This window comes from Molossus molossus, unplaced genomic scaffold (genome assembly GCF_014108415.1).
Source record: "Molossus molossus isolate mMolMol1 unplaced genomic scaffold, mMolMol1.p scaffold_m16_p_23, whole genome shotgun sequence".
NCBI classification, from domain to species: Eukaryota; Metazoa; Chordata; class Mammalia; order Chiroptera; family Molossidae; genus Molossus; species Molossus molossus.
Window position 1 is genome coordinate 3,366,935 of NW_023425359.1, and position 17,320 is coordinate 3,384,254.

General features: G+C 45.8%; 1 protein-coding gene across 1 annotated transcript in view; it reads left to right on the plus strand.

The window, feature by feature from the left end:
* The window catches only part of RYR2 (ryanodine receptor 2), a 450,374-nt gene that overhangs the window by 177,614 nt on the left and 255,440 nt on the right, over positions 1-17,320 (plus strand). Inside the window, exons 21-26 of the mRNA XM_036277752.1 lie at positions 703-944; positions 3,315-3,507; positions 5,751-5,967; positions 7,544-7,648; positions 11,592-11,695; positions 13,707-13,790. Coding sequence (XP_036133645.1) covers positions 703-944; positions 3,315-3,507; positions 5,751-5,967; positions 7,544-7,648; positions 11,592-11,695; positions 13,707-13,790 — 945 coding nt within the window. The remainder of the gene's footprint in view (positions 1-702; positions 945-3,314; positions 3,508-5,750; positions 5,968-7,543; positions 7,649-11,591; positions 11,696-13,706; positions 13,791-17,320) is intronic.

Below are 17,320 nucleotides of genomic sequence, written 5' to 3' on the forward strand. Positions count from 1 at the left end.
ATACCTGTGATGCAGGAACAGCTGTGATCCTGTATCTGGCAGCTCCCCAGGACCTACTCCTACTTCACTGTGTTAAACACAAATGTGGGGCTTTGGTTTATGTTGTGCTCTTAAAACAGGATTGATTTAAGATGTCCTTCTGGTTTCCGTATAGAACAGGCCTACCGTTAAGGAGGGGTGTTTCCTGCGGCCTTCTCCGACCCCAGTGTTAACCGGGGGTACAGGCCCCGTGTGAACTGCCTTTCAGTGTGGCTAATGCTCTGGTTCTGGGACAGGGAGGCGTAGGAACCCCAGGCCTCAGCCCTTCAATGCCGTCTCGAGCGGCCTCAGCCCCGCACCCGTGTGACACAGACCTTAGCTTAGGATGGTGTCGCCCTGTCCCGGGTCAGGAACACCTCCGCTAACTCTAAAGGTCAACTGTATGGAGCACCTCATCCTCCACATGGCCAATGAAATAAAATACGCTGACAAGCGGTTGAGAAGAAGTCGTGTTAGTGCCTTGAGGGCCACTGCCCGGGAATCAGGGCGCCGGGCCCCCTACGCCGTCGCGGTGCTGCTTCTGCGGTCGCGGAGTGACTGTGCAGTGCTTACGGGAATGTGTCCACGTCGTGGAAGAGCAGGGCTGGTGTTCACAGCAGTGAGATGGAGACTGAAACGGAAACGTTGGCTCGGATTTTCTCACGGGCATTTCTCTCTTCACAGCATGAGACCCAATATCTTTCTGGGCGTCAGTGAAGGGTCCGCTCAGTATAAGAAGTGGTACTACGAACTGATGGTGGACCACACAGAGCCCTTTGTGACAGCTGAAGCCACCCACCTGCGCGTGGGCTGGGCGTCCACGGAAGGGTACTCGCCCTACCCCGGCGGCGGCGAGGAGTGGGGCGGGAACGGCGTAGGCGACGACCTCTTCTCCTACGGCTTCGACGGCCTGCACCTCTGGGCGGGTGAGTGCTGTCCGCCTGCCCTCACGCGGTTTGCGAGGAAACCTTTGACCGCGGACACTTCTGAAAGCTGTTGCTGCGGCTTTTATTGGATACATTTATTATTCAGAATTTTAATATCGACATGTTGAATGAAGGTGTTAAGTAAAAGGCAAGATTTCAGTAGGGGACACAGAAAACTAACATTTATAGCACATTTTCAAAGGACTAGATTGCGTATGAGAAATGTACAGACATCCCCCACTTATCCACCAGAGATGTTCCACGACCCCCGGTGGGTGCCTGAGACCGTGGATAGTGCCAAAGCCCTACACATACTATGTATTTCCCTATACAGGCAAACCTCTTCACCCAAGGGAAGCTCTTTCCAGCTTCTTTCTGGCAGTTTCGAACCACCAGCATCACTACTCTTGAGCTTTGGAACCGTGATTAAGAAAATGAGGGCCCCTTGGACACAAGCACTGTGGTCGCCATGGAGATGGCTCAGTGACTGATGGCAGGGAGCGCTACAGCGTAGAGACACTGGGCAAAGGGGTGGTTCTGGTCCTGGGTGGGACAGAGTGGGATGGCTTAAGGTTTTATCATGGTGGTCAGAGTAGCACACAGTCTAAAGCTTATAATTGTTTTATTTCTGGAATTTCCCATTTACTATTTTCAGACCCTGGTTGACCCTTTTTAACTGAAACTGTGGAAAGCAAAATTTTAGATAAAGAGGGACTTCTGTACAGTGATACCTCGGTTCTCGAACATAATTCCTTCCAGGAGGACGGTCGAGAACCAAATTGTTCGAGAACCGAAGCAATGAAACCCAATAGGAAATAATGGAAACTGGATTTATTCGTTCCAAGCCCCAGAAAATGCCTATTTACTGGCCTAATTTGTATATAATATGTAGAAAAACATAAGTCTCAACAAGAAATAAAAGTGTACAGTATGTCTAAGGGTTAAATTCAGTGTAAAGCGTGACTCTCTCCACAAAGCGTGACTCTCTCTCTGCACTCACACTGATGACGCCAGCAAGGCGCGCTGGGCTGAATGAACGCCATTCGGCTCAACTCGGCTCATCTCGGAAGTTCGAGTTCCAAATATTTGTTCGGATTCCGAGACAAAAGGTTCTCGAATCTCCTGGTCGAATACCGATTTGGTCGAAAGTCAAGGCGTTCGAGAACCGAGGTATCACTGTATTTAAAAAGTGGCGTCTTGATTCATGAGTCAATTGCAGAAAACGTTTTCTACTTACTTTACTTGGTATGTGTGAAGCTTTAGCTTCCCATATAAAAAGAACCAAACACAACTCCTGGAAAATGATCGGAGAAAGATAGACTAAGGTCCACCACCTGGAAGATAATTTAACCTCAGGAATCTGATTTGTAACCTGTATTATGAGGAATCAGTTTATGATACTTTATATCTTAATCACATGATACTTTGTTTCAGAAATGTGGAGCTGTTTAAAATATATATATATAATTTATTTAGGCAGCTACCAACTCAACTTTGCTGGTTGAGTATATATTAAAAATGAGTCATATATATATATACAGACACACACGTACTTATATGCATATATATTTATACATAATACTCTTTTCTCTAATTTATAAAAAGTTGTATTTTGGTTGGTGCATTTAAAAGTTTAGCTCTTGATTATCTGGAAAGTCCCTTTTAAAAAAAAATGTGTTATTCCTCACCAGAGGGTATTTTTCCATTGATTTTTAGAGCGAGGGCAAGGGAGGGCGCGAGAGAGACATTGACGTGAGAGAGACACATGGGCACAGAGCCGGGTGCCTCCCCAAGTGCCCGGATGGCCAGGGCCGAACCCAGGTACCTGCCCTTGACCAGAATTGAGCTCAAGACCCTTCAGTTCAAGGGCCGATGCTTGGACCACTGAGCCACACATGCCAGGGCTGGAAGGTCCATTTTATAACATGGCTTGACTTCTGGAAAAAACAACATTTTTTTTTTATCCTCACTCGAGGACATTTTTCCATTTTTTGTTCAGATAGAGTGGGAGGGAGGGAGAGGGGGAGAGAGAGAGAGAGAGAGAGAGAAACATCGACGTGAAAGGGACACATTGAGTGGCTGCCACCTGCACGACCCACCAGGGCCGGGGACAAACTACAACCGAGGTACGTGCCCTTAGCGGGAACTGAACCCGGGTCTCTCTGGACCACAGGCTGACACTCTAACCGCTGACCCAAACCAGCCAGGGCAAAACAACATTTTTTGACAAAGGATTTAATATACATGCATTCTGGCTTCTGCTGCGTTCTAGTATTGTGCACTGATGTCTTGCGGCTGCTCAGACCTCTGCCTTGGCTCTGAAGGTGATTCTCTGAGACAAACACACGTCTCCTTCCCGTGTCCCCACAGGCTGCATCGCCAGCACTGTCAGCTCACCGAACCAGCACCTGCTGAGGACTGACGATGTTGTCAGTTGCTGCTTAGATCTGAGTGCCCCAAGTATCTCATTCCGAATCAATGGACAGCCTGTTCAAGGAATGTTCGAGAATTTCAACATTGATGGCCTCTTCTTCCCCGTTGTTAGTTTCTCTGCAGGAATAAAGTTAGTATGTCTGTGTGTCGGTCTGTTTCCCTTCTCGCTATTCCATAGGACACTGCTCTGCCATCACCTGCTTCCCTGTCCTTCTCTGTCACTCCGGCCGTCTGTCCCCAGGGCTCCTCTTGTGGTTGCAGGAAGGGGTAAGATTCACTCCAGAGGGGAAGCTCGGGAGGCTGGGGCTTTGTCCACGTATCCATCCAACAACCCCCAAACCATTGTCCTGAAATATGTCAAGTTCATTTAATAAGGGAAAATGAACTGCAATGGGTTAAAAAAAACTACTACTTATTTCCTTCTATTTAGTTTCATTGATTTTCTTTATCTTTTTATCATAGTTCCACATCCCACTTGAAAGCCCATCATTTCTACAGAAACTAAAAATTTTAAAAATTTTTAATTTTTAATCCTCACCCAGTGATATTTTTCCATTGATTTTTACACAGAGTGGAAGGAAGGGAGGTGGGGGAGGGGAGAGAGAAACATCAATGTGAGAGAGACACGTTGACTGATTGCCTCCTGCATGACCCCAACCGGGGCCAGGAATCAAACCTGCAACCTTTCAGTCCAGGGGCGATGCTCTGCCAGGTGTGGGGAGTCTGGCCTGAGGGCCATATAAGGGCCACAAAATCAATGTCAGCTGACATCACAAGCCTCACCAAATTAGCCTGATAAAATACAGCAGGCTCATTGTTAAGTCAGTCATCTTGTATGGCCCACAGATGATGTGATAAATATCCAAATGGCCCTTGGCAGAGAAAAGGGCCCCTGCACCAAACCAGCCGGGCATGTTGTTGTGTTTGGTCAGGACAGCTCCTCTGTGAACCCTGTCTGCCACGCCTGCGGGTTCTCTGTCCTGTGATCAGCTGACGCAGTGGTTTTAGCTGACCCTTTGCTTTTTTGCTACTACCAGATGGAAAGAGAAGTTAAAATGAATTCTTTCCAGTTCTGTGAAGGGAACTTTAATAGACAATGGCCTACTGTGATAAGGGGCCCCTACCCCTTAATACATGTCTGTATCTACCAAAGGAGAGTGGCTCACTCACTCCAATGGACCATCCATTGATTGTCCTTATTTTTTTCCTTGTAATTCTACAAAGAGGAATAATTCCGAGTTACAAAAGCACCGTATTGAAGGAGCAGAGTGATCATGAAATATTAGCTATCCATATACCAGTGACATTTTTTCATGTGTTTATGCAAATTATATTTCTTTCTATAAGCTTCTGGAATGTTTTAAAGTTTTTTCTTTTCTTCAATTTTGCTTTTTATTTTATTTATCTTACTTCATGTTTTGGCCTGGAACCGAAACACAAATTAGAGAAAGAATTACTAAGAAGGTTAAAATTCGAATTTATTTTTGTAAGTTGAGAGCCCAAGAGCTCAGTAGCATTTACCTGTTTCAGAAAGAGCTTTTCGGTGGGACTCGGATGATTATTTTAATTAAATGAGCCTGATAGAAAAAAGATTTCGGTGGTTTGTTGTTGTTGAATAAGAAATAAAGTTACCTTTTTTTCTTCAGCAAATTAAAATACCATTTGAGTCCCTTTAAACTTTCACTGGGAAATTGGACACTGGGACGTGACCCCATCCAGCCTGTAATTTGAAATGTGCGGATATTTCGATCATGCCTGCTCTCGCTGTGTTGATTATTTGTAAGTCACCTTGAGAGAGTAAATGACCAGTTCCTGTGGACAGCTATTCCATCCACCTGGGAATGTGATCCCTGTGCGTCCATTATCTCTCCAGCCAGGGATAAGGTTTTGTTGGTCCATTAACATAATTCAGTTGGGTTTTTGCTTTTGGTCATATTTGCCTTTTATGATCAAAGGCTCTTAGATGGTAAAGTGCCAACATTATGATGGTACTTAGAAAAAAATGTGGTTTCTGCCCTGACCGGTTGCTCAGTGGTTAGAGCATTGGCCGTCAGACCTAGGAGTCCCAGGTTCAATTCTAGCCAAGGCACGTACCTCGGTTGTGGTTTGTCCCGGGCCCTGGTTGGGGTCGTGTGGGAGGCAACCAGTCGATGTGTTTCTCTCACATCCGTGTTTCTCTCTCTCTCTTCCTTCCTCTCTCCCTTCCACTCTTTCTGAAGATAAACGGAAAATATCCTCGGGTGAGGATTAAAAAAAAAAAGTGGCTTCTGATAAAGCTAACTTTGTACTAATAATTTGTTCCTTGTGTTTTGTTGACCAGGAATCTCCTGTGTACCCAGAGGCATAACTGACCCTGACGTATGTCCTTTTCAGGGTGCGCTTTCTGCTGGGGGGGAGACACGGAGAATTTAAATTCCTCCCTCCACCTGGCTATGCTCCTTGTTATGAAGCGGTTCTGCCCAAAGAAAAGCTGAAAGTGGAACACAGCCGAGAGTACAAACAAGAAAGGACTTACACCCGGGACCTGCTAGGCCCCACCGTCCCCCTGACACAAGCCGCCTTCACACCGATCCCCGTGGACACCAGCCAGGTACGCTGTCAGCTCAGCGGCCCCATCTGCACTGCGGTCACTCTGACGCGCAGCCCACAGGACTGACTTACTCAGTAATATGTGCGATTGAAACAAGTGTCATGAAATAACGCTTAACTTGACGTGTCAACTTACCCATTTTCTATTCTGTTCTGTTCTGTTTGTTATGGGTGGTCCTAAGCCACTATGTTGTAACACAGTAACAGGTCTCAGCCCTTTTACCGAGGCTAGACTGGAGTTTTCTTACTTCTCCCATCTGGATACACTACTGTTTGGAAGCAACTTAACTAACCTTTATCTTGGGTAGAGAGTCAGATCATGGGCTTAGTGTAAGATGCCTGGGATCCGATGCCTACCCTGGGATCTTGAGGCGTGACTCATCTTGCCGACTGGGATCTAAGAGTATGTTCAGTGGAGTAGTAAATACCACATTCGCACAATACTTTGCGAATAGGCACCCAAGAGATGTTAGCCATGACCCTTGCTTTTCTGTTTCTGGACGTGGGAACATTCTGACTTGACCGCGAGTTACACACTGCTTTGTCCGATGGTGAAGTGACTTCAGGGGTTGGTCAGACAGTCCGAGTTTGTTAGTGTTTGGGAGTCTGAAGTGGAATTCATACCAGGCCTCAAATGCTTCAACTTTTTAGAATCACTCCTTTAGCTGCTTGAGTCACATTTCTTTGTCTGTCTGTGCTGGCTTTTTGTGCTCTGTAGCAAAACAACCCAAAAGCTTTGCTCAAGGCTGAAGCACAGTGTGCGTGGTGCTGCCGCAGGGTGGCAGGCTGTGCTGCGCACAGTGTCACCGAAGTGCAGTGGTGCCCCGTGCGGGGGAGGGGGGGCGTGGGCACCGACTGGCGGCCGTGATCCGGGGCCCGCGCTGCTGTGGGGAGAGGAGGTGGGAGAGTCTGCCCCCTGCAGGAGCCACCCGTGCGCATCCTGGGCAGTCGCTGCTCTGGGTGTTGAGGGACTAGTTGTGGGAGACAACAACTCACCTGGAAAATCACCGTGTTCTTTATGAAAAAGTCATTAAACGTTCTCTTTATAATGAGAACATGTAAATTCTTCCCCTTGAGGATCCTATTTGGAAACCGCTAACAATAGCCGAGGAACAGAAAACAGATCACCGCAGTCCGGTGTGTTCAGGCCCCAGGGGCCAGTGCATCCTGTCTGGGCAGAGGGGCCTTCACCGGGCCTGTGGGTGTGGCCAGGTGGGGGTAAGGACTTTGTGTGATTCTCTTTAAATAAGGCACGCTGTGGTGGGCGGCCCGCGTCCATCCAGCAAGGCGTCTTTCTTGGTGGTATTCCCCCCAAACTCTCTCTTCTTTCTTCCTAACTTTGGTTTATACATTGGAAACCCAAGTTACACCCCCCCCTTGAAAAAATCCCCAAATGTACCTAAAGAATGTTTAGATAACCAGTTACATTTTTATAACTAGGTTATAATAGATGGTTTAGAACCTAGTTTATTATCACATTTCGGTGGTTGTATGAGTCCAGTTTCAGTGAGGGCAGTCCGCACTTTGATTGTGTTTCTTCCTGATTTATGTTTTCTTTTTCTTTTCTTCACTTTCAGATCGTGTTACCCCCACACCTGGAGAGGATAAGAGAGAAGCTGGCAGAGAATATCCATGAGCTCTGGGTTATGAATAAAATCGAGCTTGGCTGGCAGTATGGCCCGGTACATAGTTTTACGTTTATTTTTAGATTCTGTTAATGCAACTTTCTGAAAACATGACTTTTCCCACACACCTTGCTGTGTGGTGACGGAAATGAGTTGGACTGATTTTTCCCTACACAATAGTTGGGTGCAGATTTCCTTTGTGGGAGGGGATGCCATGATTGGCAGTTCGTGGCAGGTGGCTCAGTTCCCTTGGCCATTGCCAGGTTATCCAACTTTAAGCTGCAGGTTACATTTTTAAAGTAAGGTAACACAGGCAGACAGTAGACATTGCTTTCTAAGGCTCCTAGAAAACACTTGGTGACGGAAATGAAGACTGAACAGGGAAAGAAATACGTTCACTTTCCCCTTCGATGATACTTGTTAGTGCCCGTGATGTGGAGAGCCTGTCCTGGGCAGAGGGCACAACTGGTTTCCCAAGTGGGACACAGACTGAGGAAGAACGGCACCTTGTGTTTCCAAATGATTCATTTTAAAGAACTCAGTTTAGAGTTTATCAATAACATTTAGATGAAACAAAACAAACAGCTTCCTGGTTAGCCCTAGTGTATCATAGACCTGTTTTCTGCAGGACTCTGGCAGTACTTTCATTTCATTTCTATAACATTATTCATCTGTCCCGAAGGTTGTAACACTCTCTTATATTTGGCTGAATATAGAAATGCGTGCATTTGTTTAGTCATAGTTGGCTGCTCTAAGCGTAGAGTAGAGAACATGTAGCATTAGTGTCCGGGTAATGCTGTGTGAGACTGCATCCCCCTTAGTGATGCTGACACATCGATTCCGAGCTTCGTCTCACGCTCTCATGTACAGCGTGTGGTTACATTCTCACGCAGCGCCCGGAGCTGTGTTTGACTGGTGCGGACACAGTGGAATCCCCGCAGAGCTGGGAGGCCCTGGCCGGCAGGTGTGGAGCTGACAGTGGCTGTGCTGGGGCTGGGACCAGTTCTGCAGCTTCTGGGCTAGAACTGTGTTTCTCTGTAAGACCTGCTGAGGCATGGTCAGAAAATGAGATCCTTTTATTAAGTCGATAATGGTTAGATGATTGTCAGCTCTGCAAATATTTATTAAGAGCCTAGTGTTCTGCTACATTCATTGATTTTTTAAAATTGGGGAAATGTTTAAATGCTAAGTAAAAGATTTATCCATCTTTAAAGTCAGTAAAAGGAGAGGTATTACAACTGTGCGTAGCCAGCTGCCAGAGGAGTTAGGGACAACGTGCTGGAGGTGTTAAGACAGGGAGCTGGCTGCAGGCCGGGAGGCCTTAAGGTTCCCTGCGAACAAACAGAACCCCTCGAAAAGCCCTGGGGAACAGGAGGGTCTGCTGTGCTGGTGTCTGCCGGGGCCCCCGAGTTCCGCACTGAACTCTTCCTTATGTTTGCTCTTTAAAGAATGAGGAAAGTACAAGCTCTCAGTGTCTGTTCTTCCAGGGAAATTCGGGTCAGCTCTCACCTCCTCCCGCTGTGCTTCTGACCCTGGAGGAAATAGTTCCTCAGAGTCCTTTCCCCCACTGTTGTCCCCTGTCCCTGCCTGGGCCTCAGTGGATTAAAGCAGCCTGGGCCCTGTGGCCTCTGGTGAGGTTGAGCCCAGGTTCGTACTGCCCTGCTGCGGGGAACAGACTCAGATGTGCCGATAAAATGCAGCGGTGGTTTCCTCGGGGCTTTCTGGGTAAGCCCAGCTCGGGGATCACTGAAGATCCTAAAGTTGGGAGCATCTCAGATTCACAAGTGAAGAGATTCCACATCCTTCCTTCATCCAGCAGTCGCCCTGCGTCCTGGTCCTCACATGGCTTCCCGAAAACCCCTGCCCTGGAGGCTTGTGCGCCCAGCCCGGCCCCTGTTGTTCTCAGTGCAGATACCACTGTTCTTAGGCTAATACCAAACTTCTGTAACATTTTAAACGAAGTACTCAGATGTGTTTTACTTTGGAGTAATTTAAACTCCCGGTGAGCTGATCAGGTTGGGTTTGGGTTTGGAGTGTCTGCGATCTGCTTTGCAGGAGCCTCTTGGAGTGCTCTGGTTGAGAGAACAGCCGGGAAGACCGTGGAGGCATGCCCCGTCCAGTCCAGTAGGGTGTGCCTCCTGTTTGCCTGGCCTTGTTCGTCAGTTTGCCTCTTAGGAGCTTCCAGTTTAGTTGAGTGATAGACATGCAGTGACCGCAAGCTGAGTGCCTGAGCGACGGTGCTGACCGAGAGGAGAGGCAATGTTTAGGCCTCTCCTGGGAAATCAGAGAAGGCTTCCAGGAGGAGGCATAACTTTGCTATGAGGCCTGAAGGAGGAGTCACCAGTTGACTCGCAGTCAGGGAGCAGGTGAGTGCTCTAGGCCAGGACCTGCGGTGTAACTGTGTGGAGCGTTAGGGCACCGTGGTGACGTCTTAGCAGCTCAGTGTTGCTGGGGGACAAAGAAGGTGCGGGTGGGCAGAGCGGCACAGGTGGGAAGGCCGGCCAGGCAGACAGAGGGCTGGTGGCAGGACAGGATTGATTCTGCAGGGGGGCAAAGAGCATGGGGAAATGGAGGGAGGAGGGTAACATACTTCCTCTGTGCATGGGAAAGGCGCTCAGCTGTGGGCGTGGGGGACAGTGAGCCTGGAGGAGGGAGAGGCTCAGGGGGGGACGGAGGTGGCCTAGGTGAGAGGTGGGCAGTGCCTGGCCCTGGTGGCAGGTGTTTTGGAGTTACCCGTGTAGGCTAGGGGTGAGAGGGGAGGACATCCGAGCAGACTCTGGTTCCAGACTCCGGGAGGATGTAGGGAGTGGGCGGGAAGAGGAAATTTCATCAATGGGGTGGACTGTCTCAGGGCTGGGACACGCTCCTTTTCTCTTCCACGTTTAGACTGTAGAGTTAAGTTTCGTAACTCGAGATTTCATTTCCAGAGGTATGAATTTCAATAAGTGTATAATGTATCCTCTTCTGCAAATCTGTTAATTTGTAACGGTCACCAGAGAGAAAAAATGATTGTCTTATATAACCTGGTGACTCCTGAAAACTAAAATGTTGGTCATGTTTGTGTGCTTTTGTGTGGCATTCATAGAGCCCGGTGAGCAGTCCGTGGAGCTGTCCGTCCCTGGCAGCGTGTCCCCGTCACCTAGGGGCCACCACAGGGGTGCGACCTGTGTAATTTAGGCTTCTAGGAAGATAAATATTTAATTACTAGTGCAGTAACCCAGGACAGCTTTCTCATTAATTCACCCCTAAAATCTTGAATTTAGTTTAGTCTGATTTCTAATATACACTTTCAAGGATTAATATGAAAAAACCTGCATTGTAATGAATACATATCTATCGACAATGGAATCTACAAACAAAATGAACAGGCAGAACAGAAACATTCTCATAGATACAGAGAACATTTTGTTGGTTGCCAGATGGGAAGGGGGTTGGGGAAATGGGTGAAAAAGGTGAAGGGATTAAGAAGCACAAATTCATTGCTAGACTGACAAACCTCAAAGGGAAAGGGGTTGGGGGTGGAAGAAATAAACCATAGAATTTAAATGCATAACCAATGGACACAGACAATAGTGTGGGAAAAGGCGGGAGGGGGGTGGGATTGAGGAGGAGGGGGCCAATGGGGGAAAAATGAAGAACTTCTGTAATACATTCAACAATAAAGATTTAGAAAAGAAAAAGAAAAAACCTGCATTGTGCTAGTCAACTTTGCTTGTGGAGTGGAGTGACTGGGGACAGGGGAAGGAACAGGTGTGGGGAAATGAAGGGCTGGGACCACCTTGAAGACTTTATATCAGACAGCCAGGCTGGCAAGTGAGGTCCCTAACCAGTTTGGCTCTAAACACGTAAAAATTATTACCCATCAAATCCAAGATGTCACTATGCTGAGTACCGACGTGGGCCTCCCGTCCAGCTTTCCCTGCAGTCCCCGCTGCGTGACGGGCCCACTGCTGGGTCTGACCCAGGAGGCTGTTCCATGCCCATTTCCTGTCCATTCCAGGTCAGAGATGACAATAAGAGGCAGCACCCATGTCTGGTGGAGTTCTCCAAGCTGCCGGAGCAGGAACGCAATTACAACTTACAGATGTCACTCGAGACCCTGAAGTGAGTTTCTTAACTTCTGCACCTCATTTCTACTGCTGCACCTCATTCCACTGCGAAGTTATTTATTCCGGTTGCAACTGTTCATGATGATCAGTGCTGGTGGGAATTAGGCTTTGACCCTGTTGTTAGATGTCGTTATTCTCTACATGAGCATTTCCTAAGGAGTGTTCTACAGACGTTTATGGGATTATGGAAGGTAAGGGGTTGTGTGACCCAAGAAAGTGCTACTCAGAGTGTGGGCTGTGGGCCAGGGACCAGGCCAGTCAGAAATTGTTACCTATTTGAAATGACATAAGCAAAGATGTTAAAAAACAACAACGCAGTATGTATTTAGAAACTTTTATGCCAATTTAAGAGAGCAACTTTATGTCTATTGAACCTAATAACATAAAATTTAGGCTTATATTTTAAGATGAAGGCTTATTCACATTAAAGGATTAATTTTCTTTAACAATTTTATTTTATCAGAGACCACGATGTGCTGGGAATTCAAATAAAATCGGTCCTTCATTACAGTTAGCTTGAGAAGCACTAGTCTCATGTATTTAAGAGATGCTGAGTTCAAATAATCAAATAAGGTTTTATTTTTGCTGCTGGACTGTTTGGTTCTGTGAGTCTCTCTGATGGGCTGGAATCCGCTCATTTCCCACCGTATCGAACCGCAGCATGCTTTTGTTCAGAGGTGGCCTCCGGACCCCTGGTCTGAGAAATGCTTTGAGAGAAGCTGCTGTAGGTATCTGTCCATCTGTCCTCATGAGGTTCGCCTCTACCACTGCAGATGAGAGAATGAGGCGCCACATGATAAAGGCAGGAAAATCATTTAAAATATTAATATAGCAAGGTTCAGAAAATATTGTTTGAAAAACTAACATTTCTTTTGTTCCTGCCCATCCTTGATGGCTTATGGAACTGGGTTTATTCAGCTTGGTCCTCGTCCCGATCTGCACTTGTGTCATGTGTGAAACAACGCTTTGTCCTGTGCTAAGAGTAAGGAGTTACCATGTTCTGCCCCCCAGCCTAAGCAATCCTGTTCTCCACCTGAAACTGTAACAAGACAAACAACAAACTAGAGAAAAACACTTGCAACTCATGTCTTAGACATTTGAGGAGCATCTGAATTGCAACAATGAAAACTAATCTAATAGAAAAGTGAACAAAAATGTTTCACAGGAAAAAGGAAGTACAAGTACCTCTTAAGCACATGAAAAGGGTGCTTAAATGCACTTGTATTCAGAAAATGCAAATTAAAACTACAGTGAGGTACCTCTTTAACCTGTTCATTGACAGAGGTTAAGCAGTTTGTTACTATTTTGGAAAGGCGGGGGGAGGCCATGTCAGTGGGAATGTACATCGTTACCATCTCTGGTGACATCTGCCAATCCTGGCGGAACTCTGAAGTGCACATGCCCTGGGATCCAGTAACTGGGCACCCAGGGGTCTGTTCTCCAGAGGAGGGCTGCAGCGTGTGCATTGCGTGCACGAGGCTGTTCCCGGAGGCACTGTCTGTGATGACTGAGGGCCGTGAGCAAGCTCGAGGTGAATCCTTGGGCGGACCCAGCTGACGCAGCCCCTCAGCTGTTGAAAAGCAGAGCAGCCGTCTGTGAAAGGACGTGTTTCACAGTGACACTGTGAAGTCAGGATAGCAAATTGCAGAGAACTGTCTTGTGTATCTAGCATATAGCATGCACACACACCTCTCCCCTGGTACATGCACTGCCTCTAGCAGGACATAGAATAATCGGTAGCAGTCAGTGCTTTAGGGGAGAAAAGGGGCAGGGGGAGGGGATTGAGGAGGACTTTTCAGTATATTCCTTTATGTGCCATTTCAGTTTCCAGTGTCTTACTCATTACTCAAACGTAAATAATTTATTAATAAATGTGTTCTTTAAAAGCACACGAAAGACGTGTGCCCTGCTTTCCGGTGGACTGTCCACCCTGCTGCCACCTGTGGATGCGCTGGTCCCTCGGGCACAGGGAAGGGACTGGGTTTATCTCTGGTTTTGTTTTCCAGGACGTTGTTGGCCTTAGGGTGCCATGTGGGTATAGCAGATGAACATGCCGAAGAAAAGGTGAAAAAGATGAAGCTACCCAAGAAGTAAGTTGACCGACGGTACTCGGAGCCCACGCGCTGCCTGAGCAGCCCCTGCAGAGCCCTCGGGGCATTGCTCACGCTCGGCTGCACCGTTCAGATTCGGGGTTTAACTTGTACTGCACGAGGAGAGACATCAAGTCTGTGTGTGATAAGTGTCGGTCACATGGACAGACAGGACAGAGCTCATGAAGTATTTGAGAGTATGTTACAGAAACCGTTGTTCTCCCTGCGTGTGTGTGTGGTGCACACACACGTGCCCCCATTTCCCGTTGATTCGGTGTGATTTCCACTTTCCACCAAAGTATATTTATAGTTTTGTGTGGCTTTACAAAGAAACTATATTTTAGGAAGAGTTATGCTGTCGGTGTTACCCCCATTTAGGCTGTTAATGCTGCAGCATCGATTTGCCTGCTGTGAGCGGGTTCCCTTCTCCAAACCTCCGCGTCCTCACCTCCAGCAGGTCTACTACCTGCTTCACCCAGTTTAGGTGCTAAATGAGTAAGAGCGTAAGGAATAACAGCCATTCCACGTTACTGGGCTTTGTTACATCTTAAGTATTCAAGCTACTTCTCTGAGATCCAGGCATTGTGAACAGCAGGCCTGGAAATGTGTGAAGTAATATCATGGATATAAAAACAAAGTAGCCACCCCACAATCTCTGTCACTTGCCCCAGGACTCTACCTAACCCTTAAACATCAAAGTAGAAATCGTGTCCTCTGCAAATGGAAATTCAAGCAAGTGTTCTAGTTCAATAGGAACTTCACTCGGGCTCCACCAAAAAAATTGTAAAAAATATCTCTCTCACATTTTTAGCTTCTAAAATTTTTCAAGTTTAAATAGCTCCAGAAGAGGCTATTTATGGCATATTTCACATATTTACATTTTGAAATGACACTTTAACGTTAGTTTTAGTCTATCAAATAAAAGCAGATACACAGTGGTTAGAAAAATACCATCATGTATTTAAAAACTACATATAAACTTGTTGATAATAGAGAATTTTATATCATTTTGTTTTTCTCTTTGAATTACATTTCCAATCCATTTACCCTATGCAATATTACTTGATTAAAATATATTTAGATCAATCACACTATCATACTTCTTTATAATGCAGTATATATCTAAATTGAATTTTTAATATTTTGTTTTTTAAATTTTTTTTTTTGTTTTCTGTGACATAGTCACTGAATTTTTTTTTTTCCGAGTTTATTTGTTTTTTTTATGGTATGTGCCCCTAGCAGGAACCAAACCCAGGACTCTCTGGTCCACAGGCCGATGCTCACCCGCTGAGCCAAACTGGCCAGGGCTGGTCACTGAATTTTTTTATTAATTTCTTTGGAATTATTATAATTACTTTTGGTATACAAGTGTTCAAAGCAACATAATTTTTTATAAAATCAATATAAAAAGTAAGATATTACTGGAAATGGCTTATAAAGAAATGGATGCAGCTCTTCTTTGTTCAGTTGTATCATATATCCATGTGTAAAGATTTATTGATAGAGATAGTTGCAAGGTCACTTATGTTCTTTGTTCACATAAATAATTGTGTTTTTAAAAAAATTATTCAGTTCACCCTGGCTGGTTTGGCTCAGCGGTTGGAGTGTCGGCCCTCAGACCAGAGTCTTGAGTTTGATTCCGGTTAAGGGCACGTGCCTGGGTTGCTGTTTGGTCCCCAGCCCTGGCTGGGTCGTGCAGGAGGCAACCAATTGATGTGTCTCTCTCACACCAATATTTCTCTCTCTTTCTCTCTCCCCCTCCCACTCTATCTGAAAATAAATGGAAAAATATCCTCAGGTGAGGATTAAAAAAAACTATTTAAGTGAACCAAAATTTTATAGTGGTTCATCATCAAAGGTCATGTTTAATGATCTATCACATGATAACTCAGTCATGTCCTTGTTTAGTTATACAAAAGTAAAAAATTAGTGACTGCCTTACCTGAAAAAGAATTCATTATCCTCTCTTTTTTTTTTTTTTTTATCCTCATCCGAGGACCCTTTTGCATTTATCTTCAGATAGAGTGGGAGAAAGAAAGGGGGGAAGAGAGAGAGAGAAACATTGATATGAGAGAGACACATTGCCTGGCTGCCACCCACACGACCCCAACCCGGGCCGGGGACAAACTGCAACCGAGGTACGTACCCTTAGAGGGAATCGAACCCAGGACTCTCTGGTCAGTGGGCTGACACTCTAACTGCTGTGCCAGACTGGCCAGGGCTCATTATCCTCTCTTTGAAGCCACTCACTCACTCAGTTTTTTGGAAAGCATATCATAAAAGCATTATTAAGGCTAACAAAAACAACCACCAGTGGTTATAGCTTTTAGTCTTTCACAGATACCTTATTCAACATGATGTGTACAGAGATAAGAAAATGAAATGGTAGTTTCAAATTACCTTTGTCAGTATAATACATTAACCAATTCTTTATTATATGCACTGTGTGTGTGTGTGTGTGTGTGTGTGTGTGTGTGTATCCTATCAAAAGCTTGGGGCAAAGAAGTGAATCTGAAAAGACTACATACTGTATGAATCCAACTATATGATGTTCTGGAAAAGGCAGAACTATGGAGACAGTAAAAAGTGCATTGGTTGCCAGGTTTGGGGGAAGAGAGGGATGAGTGAGTGGAGTATAGAGGATTTTCAGGGCTATAAAAATACTCTGTGTGATACTGTAATAGTGGATACATGTCACTAATCAATATTGGTTAAACCCAGCTGGTGTGGCTCAGTGGTTGAGTGTCAACCCATGAACCAAGAGGTCGCTGGTTCAATTCCCAGTCATGGCAGATGCTCAGGTTGTGGGCCCATTTCCCAGTGGGGGGGCATCAGGAGGTGGCCAATCGATGTTCTCTCTCATTGATGTCTCTATTTCTTTCCCCCTCTCTTCTTCTCTCTCAAATCAATAAAGAAAATTATTTTTTTAAAAATATTGGTTGTCCGGCTGGTGTGGCTCAGTGGTTGAGCATTGACCTATGCACCAAGAGGTTGCTGGTTCAATTCCTGGTCAGGACACATGCCCAGGTTGTGGGCCCAGTTCCCAGTGGGGGGAATGCAGGAGGCGGCCAATCGATGTTCTCTCTCATTGATGTTTCTCTCTCTCTTTCCCTCTCACTTCCTCTCTCTCTGAAATCAATAAAGGGAAAAAAATTTAAAAAATATATATTGGTTAAGCATTCGTGTATGAGTCAGTATTTTTAGCAAATACCATAGGTGGAAGTCTGTGAATTTCAAAGACATCTGTACTTGAATGTAGAAGAGGTTCTGAAGCACCGCAGTGTGGAAATAAGATTCTGGTGAAATGGGAGTTAGGAACTTTAACCTGGATGGGTTATTAGCCATTTAAAAGGACCACTTTATGTTTCAAATCCTTTCTTGCACAGGGTCATGAAGAAAAGCAAGTAAAAATATTGTAGCCTAGGTCTGAAAATGAATGCCAACTAATTATTGGCCTATTTCAAATCTGCATATGCAAATGCATACCATTGGCTTTCATTGTTCTCACAGACTGAAGCAACTCCAGTAGG